At 47.5% G+C, this 21,766-nt stretch overlaps 3 protein-coding genes across 3 annotated transcripts; 1 reads left to right on the forward strand and 2 right to left on the reverse strand.

The window, feature by feature from the left end:
* Positions 1-6,931: 6,931 nt before the first annotated feature.
* On the forward strand, positions 6,932-9,731 carry LOC123449190. The gene is made up of 5 exons (XM_045126316.1): positions 6,932-7,506; positions 7,655-7,828; positions 8,959-9,054; positions 9,150-9,299; positions 9,395-9,731. Exons 1-5 carry the CDS (start codon positions 7,036-7,038, stop codon positions 9,524-9,526), a joined length of 1,023 nt encoding a protein of 340 aa, XP_044982251.1. The 5' UTR covers positions 6,932-7,035; the 3' UTR covers positions 9,527-9,731.
* Positions 9,695-12,754, reverse strand: LOC123449177 (protein PLASTID MOVEMENT IMPAIRED 2-like). Its single transcript, XM_045126291.1, has 2 exons — positions 11,607-12,754; positions 9,695-11,518 (listed from the first exon to the last, which is right to left on the reverse strand). The coding sequence occupies exons 1-2, from the start codon at positions 11,784-11,786 to the stop codon at positions 9,746-9,748; spliced, it is 1,953 nt and encodes a 650-aa protein (XP_044982226.1). The 5' UTR covers positions 11,787-12,754; the 3' UTR covers positions 9,695-9,745.
* Positions 12,755-12,845: 91 nt separating this feature from the next.
* LOC123449184 (phytochrome-associated serine/threonine-protein phosphatase 3-like) lies at positions 12,846-17,718 on the reverse strand. Its single transcript, XM_045126305.1, has 10 exons — positions 17,467-17,718; positions 17,146-17,292; positions 16,993-17,060; positions 16,200-16,257; positions 15,896-16,006; positions 15,766-15,816; positions 15,110-15,253; positions 14,941-15,036; positions 14,782-14,853; positions 12,846-13,132 (listed from the first exon to the last, which is right to left on the reverse strand). Exons 1-10 carry the CDS (start codon positions 17,545-17,547, stop codon positions 13,049-13,051), a joined length of 912 nt encoding a protein of 303 aa, XP_044982240.1. The 5' UTR covers positions 17,548-17,718; the 3' UTR covers positions 12,846-13,048.
* Between the last annotated feature and the right edge of the window lie 4,048 nt (positions 17,719-21,766).

Raw genomic sequence — 21,766 nt, forward strand, 5'->3', positions numbered from 1 at the left:
CGCGTACGACGGCGGCGCGTACGGCGCACACAGCGACGACGCTTTCGGCGCTCACGACGAAGGCGCTTTCGTTTCTCACGACGGCGACGCGTACGGCGCACACGATGATGACGGCCACGACACGGACCAGCAGGACAAGGAAGACGAAAGGCAGCCGGGAAGATCGAGAAAGCAACGAGACGTTTTTCTACCTTTTGGCAGCTGGATCGAGCGGGGCCTAATAAGAGCGGACACGCTCCCAGCACCCAAGGGCCCAATAAATCCGGACGGAGGGAGTATCTATCAAGAATCAGTTAGGATTTAGCGTCGAGCATTATCTTCCCAACCAATCTCTCACAAAAACTCATGTAGGTTTATATGTACTATTGCAGTATGGCTGCAAATCCGTCATGGCTTGTTCGGTTAATCCCTTCTCCAAAGGGATTGGAGGGGTTTGAAGGGGATTGAGAAGGATTTTGACTTACATGGAATTAATCCCTTACAAACCTCTTCAATCCCCTTCAAATCAGATGTAATTGAACAAGGCCTCATGTAGAGAACCTTACGTATGATGGCTACGTAAGTGCATACCTGACCAAACGGGCCGTGCTTTTTGAGCCGGCCAACAAGCATGACGGTTCAACACGCTACGGGCCAGGCCTGACACGCTTTAGTCAGATCGTCCTAGGCACGTAGCCCGCCTCGGCCCGTGCCTGGGCCTAAAGACTAGGCACACGAGTCGGCTGGAGACGACCCGTTTACCATTTCTATTTTTTATATATATACCATATAAAACAAATAAAATAGCTCAACGGACGAAAATCGACCCAAAAACAGCCACAACATGCTAAAATCGGTCAAAAAACGACCTAAAAGACTAATAGCCTAGCAGGCCAGCAGGTCTGACATGCCGACGGGCCGGTTCATTTAGCTTTTGTGTCATATTTGGATTTGAAGGCTGGACACGTAAACCGATACGACACGACCCGACTAATATTTGTGCCTTGGCGGTCGTGCTGTGCCGGACCCGTTTACGACGAGTCGTGCCGGGCCGTGCGATCAGGTATTCATAGGTGTGGCATTGCTGTGGTAAAACAAAGTCGCGCGGCAATACAGATGACAAATTTTGGAGATACGCGGTATGCGCGTTGGCATCAAATACGTGCAGCCAATCGACAACACGTATGACAAATCCACGCAGCGCAAACCATACAATGCACGATCAAGAGGTGACGGGACGTCCCCGTCCGCCGTCCTCGACGACACACAAGTTGTGCGAGCCGAACCGAGAGGAGAAAAGCCAAGCACGCGCGCATGCACGCACAAATTTTTCGGCCTCACCTCACCGTCTGGTCCGGCCGGACAACATGCCAACGTACAGTCGGCTGCGGTGCAGGACGAGCCCGCGAGCCACGACACGCTCCAGCTAATCTATCTATATCTATATCTATACTATATTATACTTATTACCTACTAATAAAACACCTATTGCTTCTGTGGTACGTCATTGAATTTACCCCTAAAGTTCATCAAAATTATCCACCAATGTCACCCGTAATGGCGAAAACGATTTGTTTTTTGAATTTTGATTCGGCTCTTTCTAATTCTAAAGGATGCGGTTTCCGTATTTTATCACAAGAGCATGGCTAGCCCAACTGGTTGGGTGGTTGCTGTCCCACCCTGGAGATCCAGGTTTGATCCCGATCGCCGCTTACGACCTTTTTGTTATTCTATTTCGCACTTTTTCTACTTTTTTTTTCTCTTTTGTTTTATTTTGATAAACTTTGCACAAAAAATTATGCAGTGCGTATGGACAGTAAATAGTATATTTTTCTTTTATTTTAAAAAATATTGATCGTGTACTTAAAAAAAATTAAAATGTGCATAGAAAAATGTTTTCGGTGTATAAGAAAACATATACAAAAATATATAATATGTGTGGAACAAAGTAGACATAAAAAATAAAACTTTTCAAAAATGTTAATCGTGTATTTGAATAATGTAAAACATGTATATAAAAAATATTCATGATGCATACAAAACATGTAAAATGTGTATTAAAAAAATTAGACATCAAAACTCAATAATATTTCTGATGTCACACGCAAAAAAATGTTTCTAATGTATGAAAAATATACAATGTTGTTTATACAAGCTTTACGTAAACAAATGGCTTAGCTTTGATTTTTCATATATATAAACTGTTTTGCTAATTATTATTTTAAGAATATTGATATTGATAGCAACCTCGAACATTTGGTATGCATGTACTTACAAAATGATTGTTTTTGATGAAGTTGTCTAATATGTTTGCAACCAAATTAAGACTTTACTGAGATTACAAATGCAAACACATATATCAACAAGATAAAAATAATGTTTTTATGCATATGCTATCATTAATTAACAAAACATACTTTGCCATTTTCATCATAATTCAAATAATGTTCATGCATTTTAAGAAATGTCTTAAAATTTTAAGAACATAATATGATTATCACAATTGAAGATTATGATATATTTTTTTCTCCCGTTGTAACGCACGGGCCTTTTTGCTAGTAATCTACTTATATAATATCATAAAAGAATATAATCTACTCTGTTTGTCCATTTGTCTCAAAAAAGGATCTATTTGTCGTAGGAGTACATAAAAACAGAGGGAGTATCGTTTGTCCACGTACGCAAGCGAACAACGTTTTTGTCCGTTTTTTATTTGTTTGGATCAGCCGTTCATTTGATGTCCATCCTGTTTAATATTTGAGTCGACAGTACGTCTAACGTGTCGACCCATATTTATCGACGTGGCCGACTGACCGTCCTTTTTCAACAAATATGCACATATTTTACATTATTTGACAAGCGAACATATAAAAAAATAACATAGCTTCACAAAAAAAAAACATAGTTTTACAACCAAATAAATTAAGCATAGTTTTACAAGCCGAATAAAAATTAAATTATCTCAAATACATGTGAAAAAAGATGCATCTATCGATTGTCAACATGAGTCCACATATGTTCAACCAAATTATTTTGCTGTTGCATGTGAGTTTTTCAATCACACATTTAATGATGAAATTGGATGAACTGTTTAAACGTTGCCGCTCCTCCATGCTTAGACACAACATTCTCATCCTGAAACTGAAACCCTTGATCATAGATACGTTCCGTACGCTCATCTTCTACAATCATATAGTGCATAATCACACAAGATGTCATCACCTCCCACAGTTTCTTGGTGCTTCAAGTCCTAGCAGGATACCGAACAATGTTCCATCGAGATTGCAAAACACCAAAGGCACGCTCGATGTTCTTCCTAGCACTCTCTTGCTTTTTGTCAAATATTTTCTTCTTCTCACTGCCAGGATCGGGGATTGTCTTCACAATAGTCTTGGTCGTTGATGGTAACATTCATCGGCGGTCTATTGCCTTCCGCAAGTGTTGCAAAGACCGGTGAGTGTTGAAGCACGTTGATATCATTGTGTGATCCGGCCATGCCGAAGAAAGAGTGCCAGATACAGAGATCTTGTGAGGCCACGACCTCAAGTATGATAGTGCAAGCCCTGACATGGCCCTTACACTGCGCTTGCCAAGCAGAAGGGCGGTTCTTCCACTCTTAGTGCATACAGTCTATACTTCCAAGCATCCCTGGGAAGCCCCTGCTGGCATTCATCACCAACAAGCGGGCTATATCTGTTGGAATTATGCCCTAGAGGCAATAATAAATATAGTTATTATTATAATTCTTGTATCAAGATAATCGTTTATTATCCATGTTATAATTGTATTGAATGAAGACTTATATACATGTGTGGAGCCTCTAGTTGGCTAGCCAGTTGATCAAAGATAGTCAGGGTCTTCTGATTATGAACAAGGTGTTGTTGCTTGATAACTGGATCACGTCATTAGGAGAATCACGTGATGGACTAGACCCAAACTAATAGACGTAGCATATTGATCGTGTCATTTTGTTGCTACTATTTTTTGCGTGTCAAGTATTTGTTCCTATGACCATGAGATCATATAACTCACTGACACCGGAGGAATGCTTTGTGTGTATCAAACGTCGCAACGTAACTGGGTGACCATAAAGATGCTCTACAGGTATCTCCGAAGGTGTTCGTTGAGTTAGTATCGATCGAGACTGGGATTTGTCACTCCGTGTGACGGAGAGGTATCTCGGGGCCCACTCGGTAATACAACATCACACACAAGCCTTGCAAGCAATGTGACTTAGTGTAAGTTGCGGGATCTTGTATTACGGAACGAGTAAAGAGACTTGCCGGTAAACGAGATTGAAATAGGTATGCGGATACTGACGATCGAATCTCGGGCAAGTAATATACCGAAGGACAAAGGGAATGACATACGGGATTATATGAATCCTTAGCACTGAGGTTCAAACGATAAGATCTTCGTAGAATATGTAGGATCCAATATGGGCATCCAGGTCCCGCTATTGGATATTGACCGAGGAGTCTCTTGGGTCATGTCTACATAGTTCTCGAACCCCCAGGGTCTGCACACTTAAGGTTCGACGTTGTTTTATGTGTATTTGAGTTATATGGTTGGTTACCGAATATTGTTCGGAGTCCCGGATGAGATCACGGACGTCACGAGGGTTTCCGGAATGGTCCGGAAACGAAGATTGATATATAGGATGACCTCATTTGATTACCGGAAGGTTTTCGGAGTTACCGGGAATGTACCGGGAATGACGAATGGGTTCCGGGTGTTCACCGGGGGGGGGGGGGGGCAGCCCACCCCGGGAAAACCCATAGGCCTTGGGGGTGGCGCACCAGCCCTTAGTGGGCTGGTGGGACAGCCCAAGAAGGCCCTATGCGCCATAGGAAGAAAATCAAAGAGAAAAGGAAAAAAAGAGGAGGTGGGAAAAGGGGGAAGGACTCCTCCTTCCAAACCTAGTTGGACTCGGTTTGGAAGGGGAGGGTTGCCCCCCTTGGCTCGGCCGAACCCCTTGGGGGTCCTTGGACCCCAAGGCAAGGCTCCCCCTCTTCCCCCTATATATACGGAGGTTTTAGGGCTGATTTGAGACAACTTTGCCACGGCAGCCCGACCACATATCTCCACGGTTTTACCTCTAGATCGCGTTTCTGCGGAGCTCGGGCGGAGCCCTGCTGAGATAAGATCATTACCAACCTCCGGAGCGCCGTCACGCTGCCGGAGAACTCATCTACCTCTCCGGCTCTCTTGCTGGATCAAGAAGGCCGAGATCATCGTCGAGCTGTACGTGTGCTGAACGCGGAGGTGCCGTCCGTTCGGCACTAGATCGTGGGACTGATCGCGAGACGGTTCGCGGGGCGGATCGAGGGACGTGAGGACGTTCCACTACATCAACCGCGTTCACTAACGCTTCTGCTGTGCGGTCTACAAGGATACGTAGATCGAATATCCCCTCTCGTAGATGGACATCACCATGATAGGTCTTCGTGCGCGTAGGAAATTTTTTGTTTCCCATGCGACGTTCCCCAGCAATATCTTGAGGAGTCGGCTTTATCAAGTACTAAGGGCCAAACACAGCGATCACAGCCATGCAGAATTTGTACATGAACTCTAGGCATGTAGACTCGCTCATACAGACGTACTCATCAATGAGATCACCGGGCACTCCGTATGCAAGCATCCGGGTGGCTGTAGTGCATTTCTGATAAGATGAGAAGCCAATCTTTCCAAGTGCGTCCTCTTTACACTCGAAATAGTTATTGTATCCGACCACCCCCTCTCTAATACGGTTGAAAATATGCCTAGCCATACGAAAACGTCGCCGAAATTTATGATGTTTGAACAGCGGGTTGGTTGTGTCAAAGTAGTCCTTCCAAAGAAGGAAATGAACGCTCTCCCGGTTACGATTCAAAGCCGGAACGTGTCTCGGGATCGAGCCACGGAACAACGGCCGATGGGTATTAAGGTGGTGATGGACCAACACGGCAGCCAAGATCTCCTCGTCATCATCACACGAGGAATCGTCGAAGTCGTAAAGAAAATTGTGAAAGAACTCGTCGACACGGTGCATTTTATACCTTGGCAAATGTCAAACAGCTTGCGGGCATCGTCAAAGGAGCTGGCCGACGAAGAGACGCATGCCTCCCTTGGACCAGGTGGTTGGCGTGGAGACGTCTAACGAGCATGTCGGCGTCAAGACGAAGGAGCTGGCGGGGCGGCGAGGCGGCTTCCTGCTCGCGGCGACGTCGAGAGGTGGGGGTGGGAAACTTCGGTGCCCCGGCGGCGAGACGATGATGGCGGCGAGGTGGCAACCTTGGGGGGAGGTGTGTCGGCACCGACAAATGGGCGGCGATAACGACGCGGTGGAGGCGGGCGAGGGTTTGGAGTCGATATAACGTGAGAGAAGATGGCCAATGTGTCACCGACTAGCTGGCCAGGGGAGGAGTAGACGGGCGTCGCGCACGTCCATCTCGTGTCCGCGATAACGCAAATAAGGCTAAAAAATGAATCTGAACCAAACATACGTGCATGGAAGAAATGGGTCGTGGAGTTGCAGCTGATGTGAGAGGATGACGCGTACGCCCTGTCCCATCTGAGGGTTGCATGCAATGCAGCCAAGCCGGAGGTGGATTGATTGGCTTCCCTGCCTGCCGTGCAGCGACTGCGAGACCTGGTCGATGATCGACGCTGCCAATGCCACGGTTGGTCGACGAAAGGGAGAGCTGACATGGACACCTCAATCACCTCAATCAATCACACCAGGACGACACGAGCCTAATTAAATCTTCCTCCTTAATCCTTATCCACTAAAGCACACGAGCCTACTGTTCAAGTGCCGCCTCCCTTGACCCACTGACCACCCGTGGACCGCCCACCGTCCCAGGAGCCCACTCCCCTCCCGTCCGATCAGGATCCCACGGCCGCCCACGTCGCCCACGGGTCGGCGACCGCTCCCTATTTCTGCATCGGCCGCTCTCCTCCCTCCCAAAGAAATAACCAACTGCCTCCCTCCGCTCCGCTCGCCACCACCTACCGCGACTCCCTCGTCAGAGCCGCACGCCCGCACGCCCAAGGGAGCTTGCTTGGTCCGCTCCGATGGCCCGCGACGGCGCGTCGGCGGAGCGGCGGCGGGTGGCGCTGCGGGTCCTGCTGGCGCGCGGCGAGGGCTCCTCCTCCTCTCCCCCGCCGCGGGGGCCGGAGGAGGCGCGGGGGAGCAAGCAGCAGTGGCTCGCGCTGCGCCTGCGCGACCTCGGCTGCGCGTCCGCCGCCGCGTCCCGGGCCCACGCGCCCGTCGCCGCCTCGGCCTCGGTCCGCCCCGCCGCGGACGACGAGGAGGAGGACGAGGACTGGCGCGAGAGCCGGCGCCGGCGGAGGCGGAGGGAGAGGAGGGCCGCGAGGGCCGCGGGAGGCGGCGCCGCGCCTGCTGGGGACGTGTGGTGCACGTGCACCCCGGGGATTCCCTTCGCCGCCGAGGCCTCGTCCGTGGACTGCGTCGTGGCGCGCCACCACCACCACCACGCGCCAGCTCCGGGCCGCCGCGGGGAGGCGGACAGGCGACACCGGGAGGTTTGTCTACTGCCTTCTCCTTGCTTCCGATGGATTTTCACATGTGCAGATGGCTAGCTGAAACTTCGAACGAATTGTGTTCATCTTCGGAAATCCAACTGAATCTCCATCCCGTTCTGAATCGACCTCTGAATTTCTGAATCGACAGAGGACCGCCGAGCAGCGGGCGCGCAGGGTCACCATGCGGGAGCACATATCCTCGTCCTTCATGGACTCGCCGCCGCGCTTCCACATGCCGTTCCACGACGCCGACCTCCTACACTCAGGCCGCCACCGCCACATCACCGGATTCGGCCACCCCTACGACAGGACCGAGGAAGAGGTACAGTACAACATCTGCTGTTCCACGCACCCTGCGATTGTGAACCTCACCGACAAGAGCTCAAACTACTTCCATCCAGCATTCATTTCATCATTGTTGGTACTGCTACTACATGATAGGTTGGTCCTCCACATTCCGCAGGAATCATTCTGATTGGGTAAATCTCATAGCAGCCACCACACCATAGACGGTTTCAGACTATCAGGGGGTCCATGCTCAATCTTATACTAGCACTAGTAGCCATCATGTGTAGCCCATGGTCCATGCTGGTCTGGCATTTTTGTTTGGATGCCATGTACTCACTCACATGGGACCATCCTGCAAAACGATCCTCACACGTTCTATGCTGAAGTGGTTGCAGCTCTGGGATTGGCACAGTATAGTAGTTTATCACCCCTAGCTGGTTGTTATGTTTATACGACACGCAAGCAGATAGTAGGATGGAGGCACATGAGAGCAGGTGACGGTGGTAGATATGTTTGGTGTAGGGGCAGAGAGAGCCCTTTGAGTGTAGATGCAGATTTCCCTTTCCTTTCCCCGCTGAGTTTACACACACACAAACGCTGAATCATTGTGCTGGACTGAACAACCATGTTGGTGTTGCTGGTTCTTTTGGTTAACTAGTTGCCATGATGCTGGAATGGATGGTTGGTTCGTTGTTTAATGTGATCTTATAGGATGGGGTGAGCTTAGTGAAGGATTCGATTGCCTGAGCAAGGGTTATTAGAATATGGGCCCCTTCAAGTGAACTTTACGATATGAACTGGCATGTTTATGAGTCAAAAGGCTGGTAGTTTTGACTTTGAGTTCTGCACTTAAGATACAGCAAAATACCTAGTAGTTCTTGATCAGAGAACTGCGTTGTTTTTTATTTCATTTTTGCTAGTTTCGTGCTCATCGAGCACAACGCTGTCGTTCCACTTTAGTGCCAATCAGTTATGGAGCTGTTTTTCATCTGTTCTACACTAGTTGTTGGCATGAGGCCATTTGATAGGTTGTCCAACTTCACTGTCAGTTACCTTTAGATCCAAGTTGTTGGCATCAGGTCATTTGATATATAGCATACACTTTGAACTCGTGTTATCTGTTACTACTATATAACATTCAGCATTATCCTTTACAACATTCAGATAATGATGTTTCGAACGAGACTATTGTTGGGAAGAATGGGCATGTATGATCAATACCAGGATTGGCGCCTTGACGTCGATAACATGAATTACGAGGTACCCCCCCTCTTCTGCTGCCCATCATCTGCAACAGATTTAAGATTGCACGCCACTGTCTTTATTTAACAGCACATTGCTGCATCATTTGACAGGAGCTACTCGCGCTCGAGGACAGGATCGGCTATGTAAGCACAGGGCTTCGCGAAGATGAGATTGTTCGCGGCCTTAGGGTGGGCAAACACCAGGCGTTCGAGCGCAAGCATTTCTCAACAGAGACGGAGCGGCGCTGCAGCATTTGTCAAGTATGATGATGAACTTGGTCTTTTCACTTCAGTCCCCATGTCACATCGGCATTGGCTCTTCACAAAGTTAACATGAACTTGTTGCAAATTTTCAGGAAGATTTTGAAGCGAGTGAGGAAGTAGGGAGGCTGAGCTGCGGCCACGGCTACCATGTGCACTGCATCAAGCAGTGGCTCTCCCGGAAGAACGCCTGCCCACTTTGCAAGATCCCCGTCTCAAAACCATGAGATAGACGGTCCTCTACCCACAGTTTGTATTTTCTGGTAGAATATACTTGTATCCATATCGTATCTGAAGGGTGTTTGTTCTTGTGCGTAGTTGTTCTTGTACATGCCCCTCTGCTGCTCTGCATATACACACTGTTGTTGTAAAAAAGATACACAGGCACACATGCATATAGAAATGGAATGATATTGTCCGCATCGTCTTGAATTGCATCTCAGTTACTATGGCCTCGTGCATTTCCCGCCCACGAGCTTCAGATAGCTTCTTATGGCGAGCGCCTGCCCTCGCGGGTGCCGCGCCAACGGCGGCGGCGATGGCGTCTTCCTTCTTGATGTCGCCGCCGATGAGCCCTTCACCATCGCGGCTCTCCTCGACGTGTGCGCGCGCTGCAAGCCGTCACGCGGCCTCTGCTGCTCCGCCGCGCTCTCGTCGTCCACGGCCGCTGCTTCTCCGACCCCGAGCTCCCTCTCGATCGCCTCGGCGCGCATTATCATCTCCTTCTCGCCGGCCCGCCGCGCCTCCACCCACGCCTCGGCTGCCGCCACCTTCTTGTCGGCGACCGCGCGGACCACCTCGGCGCGCCCGGTCAGGTACTCGTACTCGAACCTCGGGAGCGTCACGTTCCCGGACCTCCGCGGCGCCATGGACGCCCTCTCCAACGCCACGCTCTCGACGGCGGCCCTCAGCCTCTCCGTCGCCGCGGCCTCCGACGCCCTCGCCGCCTCCAGCTCCCTAATCGAGCCCCTGATCCTCTGCTCGGCGGCCGCGATCTCGGCGTCCACGCTGTCCGCGTCGTCCTGGACGCACCGGCTCTCCGGCTCCATCAGCGCCTTCTCCTTCTCCGCCGCCTCGGTCTCCTCCTCCAGCTGCTGCAGCGTCGCCTCCAGGTCGGCGAGGATCTCGCCGGCCATCTCGTCGGCGGCCGTGACGGCGCCCAGCCTGCACTTGGCGTCGCGCAGCGCGGCCTCCAGCTGCCGCACCTGCGCGCCGGCCTTCTTCTCCTGCTCCTCGAGCCGGTTGATTTCCTCGGCGAGCCGCGCCGCCTCCGTGCGCGTGCGCTCCATGGACGCCGTGAACTGGATGCTCTCTCCTTTGGCGGACTCGAGCTCCGCCCGCGCCATGCCCAGCTTGGCTTCCGCCGCCTGCAGCGACGGCGAGCTGTCGTGTCCCTCGTCGGTGATCTCCGAATCCGAGGAGTGGCCGAAACCGTGCCGGAGCCGTCTGTCGTCGGAGCTCGCCGCGGTGAGCCACGCCTCGAGCTCGCTCGACACGCTCGCGCGGCTCATGGCCGCGCCTCTCTGCAGCCCCATGGTCGGCGGCGTCCACCTCGTGACCTCCTCCTCTCTCTCCCTGGTAGACGACCGGCCAGCTCCGGTGAGCTCAAAGGCGACGCGCGCCTCGTTTGCTTCATTCCGTTCCTTCGCGCCGAGGGCGACGACAGAACCAGCGCTCCTCGTCGCCGCGGACGACGCCGACGCCGCGTCCTCCTCGGCCACGGCCATGCCGGCCTTGGCCTCCCTCGCGGCCTTCACCTCGCGCTGCAGCTCCCGCAGCTCCCTCTTGACGCGGCCCAGCTCCCGCATCACCTCGGCGTACGTCGCGCCGCCGCTAGACTCCATCGGCCGAGCACCACCGACGTCGACGGCGAGGCCACCTACGTTCGCGCGCGGTCCTTTGAGGAGCTCCGACCTGCGAGACCCCTGCCGCTCCAGCTGCTTCTTGGCCATGACCGCCGGCAGCTCAGGCTCCGCGGCAACGACGGCGTGCGCCCTCTCCTTCTCCAGTCCTTCCTTGGCGTCAGCCTTCTCCACCAGCTGCTTGGCGTCGGCCTGCTCCACCAGCTGCTCCAGCGTCTTGCCCGCGAACAGCTCAGGGTCCACGCGCGCCTTCTCCTTGTGCGTCTCCTTCTCCGGCGTGGCGGCCAGACGCCGGTGCGGCAGCCGATCCGTGCCGGACCCGGACCTGGCCACCTGCTTGACATCATACGACACGTTCTGCACGCAGTCACCACGGTCGACGTCACGTCAGCGCAACAAGCACGGCAAAGACAAAGCCTCTGAGGGCAAGTCTGTGTCTGTCTACCTTGACGACCTTGGGCAGCGTGGCCCGCCGCCTGGGCTTCCCGCGCCGCCGCACGTCGATGCTCTGGCTCTGGCTCTGGCTCTGGCCGAAGATGCTCATGCCGTCGCCCACCGACACCGACTCGTTGCCGCCGCCGTAGCCCCGCGCCGCTCGGACCCTCGCGCCCTCCATTGCCGCCATAGTTCGCTTGGAACGAATGGATTCCAGGTTAAATATGTTGTTGCTGGTGCGTGGTGACAAAGCGAGGCATGGCAACTCCAAGTTCTTGCTGCCCTCTCCAGCTCGCTACAGCACAAAGGTCCCTGAAAGCGGCGTGAATGTGCTGGCCGGCAGCTGGGCTGGGCTGGGCTGGGGTTTCTCGAGGAGTCAGACGACAGTGTGTCGCTCCGGTGATTTTTTACATGGATATATTTCTATTTTACATTGGTGACAGCGTCTGAACATGGAGTTATCGATCACCTGGAAGAACATGGGACTTTTCTGTTCTTTTTCCGGGCCAATGAGACGACGAGGAGGAGAGACCGAGAGATCTAGATTGCGTTTGGAAACCAGGCAGACTGGGACAAATCAGCAGCAATCCGTCGTGGTTCACCAAGATTGAGTTGGCAAATCCGAGTTTCGGTATTGTTTTTTCAGTTCGGTATTCTTTACTACATTTCAGTGAATCCGCGTTGCCAGGCCAGCGCTAAAAATACCCATTTTTTGCTTCCAAGTGTATAGGGCATGCGCGTAGTTCTAGGTCATTAATTTAACTACTTAAATATGTATTATAGGTAACAAATAATATATTATTAGATTCATACGAAGATGTAGTTTCTGAATATATAATTTTTATCACATATAATATATATTTAACTAGTTAAATTGACAACCTAGAATTACGCGCATGCCCAATACACTTGGACGGAGGTAGTACTGAATTTTACGCTTCATTGCACAAGAAATGGAAGAAGCTACAGAAAAAAAAAAATGGCATAAATCAAAGGTTTGTTGTGTTCATCGCAGGATTTAACTCCATAAATACAGTTCTTCAGCTTACTGCTGAGCAAGATACGATGGTCATGCTGCTTAGGAGACTCCTGCTGATCTGCTTACGATACGAGTGTGGTACTAGTCAGAAGCTTCTATTGCCTTCTTGGCTTTATTTTCTCTTCCTCGATGTGTCATATGATCGACAGAGAGTACATATGTTAGTTCTAAAAATATACTGTAGAAATGAACTTTGGGGCAGACAGGCAATGAAGGGCAAAAACATGAGGCATTGGCAGCTATGCTCCCGGTAATCTATTGTATAGCAGGTTAAGACAAATGGTGAGATCAAATGCATCAGATGATCAGACTGCACTGTGAGATCAAGCTACAACAATGAACACCTATATGAATATGATCATCTCGACCCCCTGTAAGTAAAAAATCACAACAACAAAAATGTACAAAGGAGGTCAAAGGAAGTACGGGACAGAACTTCTAGGCCCTCGCATTTGGTTATTCTCGTCCGTCTCTGTGAAGATTTTGACGTCTCTTTCCTGCCAAAATGGAGTAAAAGGGGTCGATAAAATTATCAAATAAAAAAGGTGGCATAATCAGTCCCCACAAATAATGACATAACAAATCTTCTTCTTTTAAACATAACTGAAAAACATGGTATGCATAATAATATATCTGGTACTGCGACGCGACGGAATTTAATGGAGATTGTAGTACTTGTTTATTGTTATATATGCTCTCTGCTTCTTTTTATCAGGAATAGATAGCAGGCACAAGTTCTTTTGTTACCAACCAAGCCACACTTGATTGTTTATTGACAAGTCTACAGCTTGGAACCTGGAATAATTTGTTCCTTCTCAGAATCTCAGGTTCTATTCGCTTGTTTACTCTAGACTGGTTTCTTTTCCAGACTCTTATTACTGTTAGTTTATCAATATCAAGAGTACGCAAAAATACAGGAGTGACTTCATCAATCATACATAACCCAACCTGGGAATGGTGCGGGTTTATTTGGGTCTCTCGGTGCGGGTCTTTAGATGAAAGAATCGCTGTGGACTGAAGCCGCACATACTGAAATGGTTTTCGTCGGCGGGGTCAACCCGCGGGTGAACTATTGGGGCCAACAAATCGTCCCCAAGTTCACAAGCAGCTGCCCCTCGAGCTAAGGGTTCTGATGTGGCCATCTCCTTGCACCGCCTTCTCCTGCCCCCTCTGAACTTTCTCTTGCCACAATACCGAGAGAAGCTAGCAAACCTCAAGCCAGGGGCAGGGAGACAGAGGGCAACATGAGGAAGAAGGACGAGGCACTGCCGCCGGCGGTGGCCAAGGTGCAGGGGAGGTGCCACGCCGTTGGGTGTTTCCGTGCATAAGTGGCTGCAGCAAGGCCAGTGCAGTGGGCATGGTGCGGAAGGCGACAGCAAGGAGCGAGCAGTAGGTGGCAGAGGCGGAGAGACACATGGCTAAGATGCAGGCCGCCATGGCGGAAGGCTGAGTTTAACAGCAATGGAGATCGGTATCAAAGATTCTGGGAACTTGATTGTGATTTATCTTCTTACCTCATGGTCTTTATTGCCTTTCATGCTTGGACTCGTGTGTCTGCTGCGTTTGTGTATCAGAGGTTCTCCCTCAGTGCATGTACAGGTAGAATTTTTATTGCCTTTCATGCTTGGGCTTGAATCCGCTGATGATAAATGGTTTGGATGGGTTTGGGTGGTAAATGAAGATGGTTTGGTGCAGCTTGGGTTCCGAAGTATGAATTTCGTTTGGTGAGGTTTGACAAAATTGTTCCTAGCCATGTGGTTTGGACTGGATTCGGGGTGGGTTTTGACCCATTCCAAGGTTGAATAATAACAGGAACTGTTGCAACTCGTGCTGCAGTACTACTATGTAACAAGGACCAAAACAGCCTGAAAATCAAATCACAAGCTTGTGTTCCCTATCTGGATATGGTATCAGGAGCTCCGGAGTTCATATACAAAATACTGAAATTATCACTATATAACTCACTGATAGACTCAAGAAGGTTTCTAATGGAACCTATCAAAGCATGAGTAGGAACGATTCTTGAAAGTTTTGAAGGCAATAAAGCATGGTTAGCTAGTTATCACAGGCGAAGACAGCAGTAGACATAAAGTACATAAAACACAAACGAAGAACTAAGTCTGGTAGTGATGATGGAGTGACCAACCATAGTTTCGCTGAAGCTTAGTATAGAAGCAACATTCCCACATCTGTAACAATAATTAGGTGCAGACCACACCTGGAAAAAATACAGAAACAAACAGTGAGCATCTGGAACTACATGCAAGTTCTCGGACAAGTCGACATGTGTCAACTGAGAGCTCACAGTTACAAGACCCTTGTCTTGGAACATGTACTTTAGGCCTTCCTGGACTAGTTGGTGAGCCCGGCAAACTAACTCAAGATTGTTAACATGGTTGAACTGCATTAGAACAACAAACGTCAGTCAAAACCTCATATGGAGAACCCGGAATGAAAAGAGCAATGTGCCATACCTCGGTTGTCACCCGTGATCCAAAAAGCCAACCTGCTCCACGGGGACTAACACCCCATGTCTCAATCTCTTCTGGGTCACTCCACATCAGATCACAAAAAGGTCCTTCATGAGGAATTTCACAGTTGCGATCAATTGTACGCATCTGGACACAAAAAAGACATTTATACTCATGAGATTTCCAATTTTGGTTTGGTATTTCACTGGACACCATCTTAAACGCTCCAGTCTCATGTAACAAAAAACAAAATCACATACAGATAGTGGTTCTCCTAAACTACCGCTTTCCATATATCTACAGTTGGGAAGTATATTTTTATCACCGAAAGGAAATGTGTATAACAAAGATGAATCTTAAGTCTCTAACAAAAGACAATCCACATGAATACAACTATGCAATTTTACAGTACACTAAGACTCTAGGAGACACATTTTCTGATGGTGCTACTGATTAATAGTCTGTTTAGTACACCCTTCAAACAAATATAGGAAGCTACTCAAAGGGGCATCAGATGATTGAACTAATTGAATAAATAAAGAAGCGAGAATTGATTTTACACGGGAAAATGTGAATAACTATATATTGATATCACCAGGGCAGTGTAAACGAAAGCATCAATTCGGGAATATGAGCCAAAAGTAAATAGAATAACTAACCTGATCAACTGTGCGTACATCAGGTGAAAGGCCACCATGAACACAGAGGACCTAAATATGAACATGTCACTAAGTATGACTTTACATCATCTGAACATAGGACTTAACTTCTTTACCCAACATAACTTACTGTGCCATTAATGATTGCTGAAAGAGTAAGGTAATCAAAAACATCAGTGCAATACCGCCATGCATTTGCATTCCCATACTTCCTCTGACACTCGTCATAAAAACCATAAACCTAAAAAAATAAACAAATCTTAGGATACACACATGACAGATAGGTTTAGTTGCAGATAGTATTGGTTAACCAGCATAAAGCTTCAAAGAAAATAGAATAAGAGAGATTCTAGTTCCAGTTAGAAAGGAAGCATGTGAGGCAAACTAAAAAATGAGAAAAGAAATAGCATTCGAATATTACAAAAGGATTGTACCTGCGTCAACTGTCTGCTTTCATGGTTTCCACGCAGAAGGGTTATGTGGCCAGGATACCTAATGATAACATGAAATTACTAAATAGAAAAAGAAATCTGTCGTGATACCGAAGTATTTGAAAGCAAGTCCTTTTTTTGTTTTGCGGGGAATTGAAATGAATCTTCGAGTGCAAAGAAAATAAACTGCATTCGAACAGAAATATTCAGTGCTAACCGTTGTCTCACCAATATGGAGTCAACAAGGATGTTAATGCTGAGAAATTTTATTAAGCATGAATCAATAGTTCCATTCTACAGTGAAGGAGTATCAAGTTTAGCCTCCGGAATGTTCAAACTTCCCTTAGGTGGAGACAACCCTACTAGCAACATTACGTATAAACTCACATGTGCTGAATCACTGACTACAGGATACTACTGAGTTACAGATGACAACGAGCTAAAACAACATTCTATGAAGGTGTTGTTTGGGAAAAGGAGCAAATTGAACGGCACATGATAAGTTCAATGGACATCTGTTAATGAGATTTAAGTACCATAGATGATACTTGTGCAGAGCATGTACTCCCATGCGCTGAATCACTGACTACAGCATACTACTACTGAATTGCTGATGAAAAAGGCTAACACAAAAGCGGAAATCTATGAAGGTGCTGTTTGGGAAAAGGGAGCAAATTAAAGAGCACATCATATATTCAACTGCCATGTGTTAATGAGTTTTAGAAGTACCACACATGATAGGTGTGCAAAGCAAGTACATTCATTCAATTGCCCAAGCAGACATTCAATGGCATACCTAGCTTTCAGAAGCAGAAGAATGGTGAAGACCTCGAGGCTGTTGAACCCGCGGTCGACAAAGTCGCCCTGCCAGCCAACACAAACTCGGTTCAGTAAGCAGCAGGATGACCACTCCAGTATAAAACACCAAAGTACCAGCAGAGCCAGAGACCATGAATATGTAGTTGGTGTCGGGGACATGGCCGCCGGTGGCGAAGAGCTTCATGAGGTCGTGGAACTGGCCGTGGATGTCGCCGCACACCGTCACGGGGCTGTTGACCGGCTGCACGTTCGACTCCTCGATGAGGATCTCCTTCACCTGAAATGGTTTCATCAGACACACACGGGAGCATCAGTCACTCAGCTCAGCTCACTGAACAGCAGCGTAGAGCCGCACCGATCAGACCTCCAGGACCTAGGCCAGGCGGCGGCGGCGGCGGGAAGTGGAGAGGCCGGCGGGGTTGGGGCATCGGAAGGGGGAGAGAGACCGTACGTATTCGCAGAGGGACTGGAGCTCGTGCTCGGCGAGGTGCTGCCCCTCCTTGACCTTGACGATCCACAGATCCAAATCCATCACGCCCGAGCGCTGGAATCCCCCGGCTACGGCCTCCCGTCCCTCGCCGCTAGGGTTTCGGCGGATTGGGTAGGCGGGATTGGGGATTGGATTTTTGGGGGGGCGACGATTTTGTTTTCGATCCAATGGAAGGAGGCGGGGGAGAGGGGAGAAGGGAATGGGCTCGAGGAGCATGAATTTTCAATTCCCCTTTATTTTCGGGAAAAAAATTAACCTTGAAATCTCGGATAGGAATTCCATTTCCCATTGGCCCCACATGTCAGGCCAATCACTTCCTTCTCCATTTTGCTTTCTTTCTTACAGTAAAATGTGATGAATTTCCATTCGGAAAATGTATGTTTCGACTTTCAAACATGTGATCCGTAGTGTTGGGGGTTGAATGTGTCGCCATATGTCGTCTGATGCGCACGAGAAGAGCAGTGATGTTATCTCATGTATGACCGTCAGGGGGGGGGGGGGGGGGGGCAGATGCATCTGTGGAAGAAGATGAAATGGGGGAAGAGGGAGGGTAGAGAATGAGAGCAAGAAGAAGGATTGCCCAACAATCTAGACGGTTGATGGTAACCGTCGATGGCCGGGCATCGAGGAGGTGGTGTGTGTCGATGAATGAGCAAAGCAAAGAAGGTGCCATGAAGCATGAGTGGATAAGGCTGTAGTGCCAAAAAGAAGGATGCATATCACACCATAAGCTTATGGCACACCAAATTATTGTGTAGTGGCACCTTTTTCTCTTTGAGGGCACTCGTGCAATGGAAGTGTCTAGGCAAATACATCGATGACAGTTATCGAAGGTTTTTTGAGGTGCCAATACGAGGTTTTCTTTTGCTTTAACATGGTAGGCTCTGTGCATGCTTCCATTGTGTCCAGGGATTGCACACACTGCGAGCTCGGTCTAGAAGGTGGCCATATGTAAAAAATGAGGGTTTAGGGATCCAAACATCGCGGATGTCAATCTTTGCGAGTTGGAGAGTTGGGTTAATAGATACACCCAAGATGAGGGGAAAATATAGATATAGATTGTAGATAGCAAATACATCAAGAACTCACCAAACATTTTTTTTCTTGTAAACCCCAACCATCCTCTAAATTTTGGCGGGGAGTGATGTGGGCCTCCAGAACTTTAAAATTTGGATATAGATGGGTGATTGGGAATCAAAAAAAGGTTAGGTTTTGGGAAGAAATTTGATACCTCCCCTCTCTCAGTACAATTTTGGCCAATGTATGTGATTTGTCATCACGTGAACCAAATTGTGGCTGAGATTTGGGATGGTACCAACATCAAGTTCTTTTAGGAGAAAGTTGGTATTTCCTTGAATAAATAATCAAGAGCACCCACTTGAGTTGTGAGGGGGGTTCTCTTGTATGGCAATACGATAGCAAAGGGGTAGACACCACAAGTTCCATGTACATTACTATTAACTTTAGAGAGGATTCAACATATCTACATCCCTTTTGTTTGGTCGATTGTAGTTCCCTAGAGTGCAAGTTTTTCTATGACTGATCTCCCACAATAAACCGATGACTGAAGATAATTTGATTAAGACATGAATTGTGAATCCACTAGAAACTATTAATCATTTGTTCTTTGATTGTGTTGTTGCTAAACAAATTTGGTGCCATGTTTCCACTTCCTTCTCTTATGACTTAGGAAAATATTACTTGTCTATAACGGTATAACCGGATTCTGGCCTGCACAAGAAAAAGCAGATGGTCATGAACATTGTTTGTGCATGTGCTCTTTGGTGCATATGGAAATATAGAAACTCTCTCGTTTTTACAATGTTATTTGGTCTTGCCTGAAGTAGCTTTGGTGGTTGATACATGTAACAATCAAGAAATGGGTGATACATGTAACAATCAAGAGATGCGGATGATACCATTTTGATCATCCCAGCTTGCCATGATCAGCTTGCAAACCTTAAAGTAGTGCTAAATGACTTTGCTTCATCCACTGGGCTTCGGATAAACTTTGAGAAATCAAATCTTATTCCAATTAATACTTCTGCCCAGAAAGCCTCACAACTTGCAAGCATCATTGGATGCTCGGTTGGATCCTTCCCATTTACATATCTTGGGCTACCTCTGGGTACTACAAAACCACCCATGAATGATCTCATGCCATTAATAGATAGAGTACAACGTCGTATCTCTAGTACATCAGCTCTTATGTGCCATGGTCAGAAAATAACCCTCATCAATTCAATGGTATCTTCAATGATTACATTTGTGTCCTGTACCCTGGAGCTGCCTGTTAAATTCTTTGATATGTTTGACAAGATTAGAAGGAGATGTTTATGGCACAAAAGCAATGAGCATGGTGAGTCCTGCAACTCCTTGGTTGCTCAGAGCAGAGTATGTTGTCCTAAAGACAAAGGAGGCCTTGGAGTGATCAATAGCAGAATACATAATCAAGCTCTTTTTTGAAATTCTTGGACAAATTTTACAATCATGCTGATCTCCAATGGGTAAAATTGCTTCGGAATCATATTATGAAGATGCTGTCCCCCATGCTGTTTCTAAGTGTGGCTCTTTCTGGTGGAGATCTTTGATCAAATTAATGCCTATTTACAGAGGTCTATCCAAATGTGGAGTTCAAAATGGTAAGCATGTTTCCATGTGGCATGACAACTGGAATGATATTGTATTGGCTGAAAACTATGGATGCTTATTCTCCTATGCAAAAGATGAAGATATATCAGTCCACTCATATTATGCTAATGAGGATTTGAGCCTGCTATTCCATCTGCCACTTTCCCCTAAGGCTCTATATGAACTGGAAACTATAAATGGTTTAAAACCCATAAATGTGCTACATTCTCAAAACAAAGATGTATGGACTTACCCATGGGGCTCTGTATATTCAGCTAAGAAGTATTACAAGTACTGTCACAGACACATTACCTGTCCAAAGCCATTCAAATGGATATGGAAATCAAAACTTCAAATGAAACTGAAGGTTTTTATGTGGTTTCTACTAGCTAACAGATTGAACACTAGGAACATGTTGAGAAGGAGACACTATAATATTGATGACATGGAAACCTGTGTTCTATGCACATCACAAGAGGAAGAGACCATTGATCACTTAATCTTTAGTTGCCAATTCAGTCAACATTGCTGGGCAAGATTGGTATATCTTACAACACCAATAACTCAAGAATTGAAGCTATAATCAGAGCAAAAGAAAAAAATTCTGGCAGACTATTCTTTGAAATATTCACTATTGCTGCGTGGAATATCTGGAAAGAGAGGAATAACTATATCTTCAATCAGATCAACCCTACTCATAACTCCTGGATTGAAAGGACTAAGGCTGATCTTAATTGGCTGAGATATAGAGTACCTACTAATCTTAGTGATTATATCACTTCCATTGTAAACAATCTTTAGACAAGCTTTATCTTGCTCTTTCACTTTTTTTGAGGATTTTTCCTCTTCATGTAAATATTACTTATTATAATATAGCATAGTAGGAGCCTCTCCTAGTATTTTCTAGTCAAAAAAAGGAGCCACTCGAGTAAGTGAACACCTTCACTAAAGAATTCTCTCACCTTCTCAAGGCCCCCTTCCAGTTGATGGAGGGTAAATGGCTATGATCTAAACACTGAAGGTGTTCGGGGTAGAATGGTAATTGCCAAACTATCGCTGGATGGAAGTATCTACACCACATGGGCTCGAGGTCATTGCCAAAACATGTACTCTCCGCCAAGGGACCAGAGTTCGAAGCTACAAGAACAGCTAGTGAGTACAATTTCCCCCTTAGAGCTGCCACCTTGACCAATACAAATGCTGAAAAGAATGAAGACCATGGACTACACTTGTGCGTTGGGGATTGTGGGTTATGGGTGTGAGGGGTGTCTCCCCTGACTTATAACTCCATCAAATTCTCTTGGCGGCTTCATATTTCAGATGTTGTCCTAGTTTGAATTGCGGTGGGTCAAGAGAGAATTCAGCAAATGCCCTTAAAAAGATTGACAAATATGTAATAAGTTGCTCCCTGGAACCGAGCTAGCTCATCTAGGTATTTTACTTGGTTTTTCCTCCAGACTTTTAGTTTATGAACATGTGAAAACGTGTGATGTATGATCTCTGGTTTTGTTTTTCAATGAAAAATGGAATCAGGGGGCTTTTCCCTCCCGATATTCTAAAAACAAAGGTGGCCATAATTCTCCACACCATGCTATACTCCATTGTAATAGAAATCAAACATTGTGACAAC

The sequence above is a fragment of the Hordeum vulgare genome, chromosome 1H (assembly GCF_904849725.1).
Source record: "Hordeum vulgare subsp. vulgare chromosome 1H, MorexV3_pseudomolecules_assembly, whole genome shotgun sequence".
Taxonomy (NCBI): Eukaryota; Viridiplantae; Streptophyta; class Magnoliopsida; order Poales; family Poaceae; genus Hordeum; species Hordeum vulgare.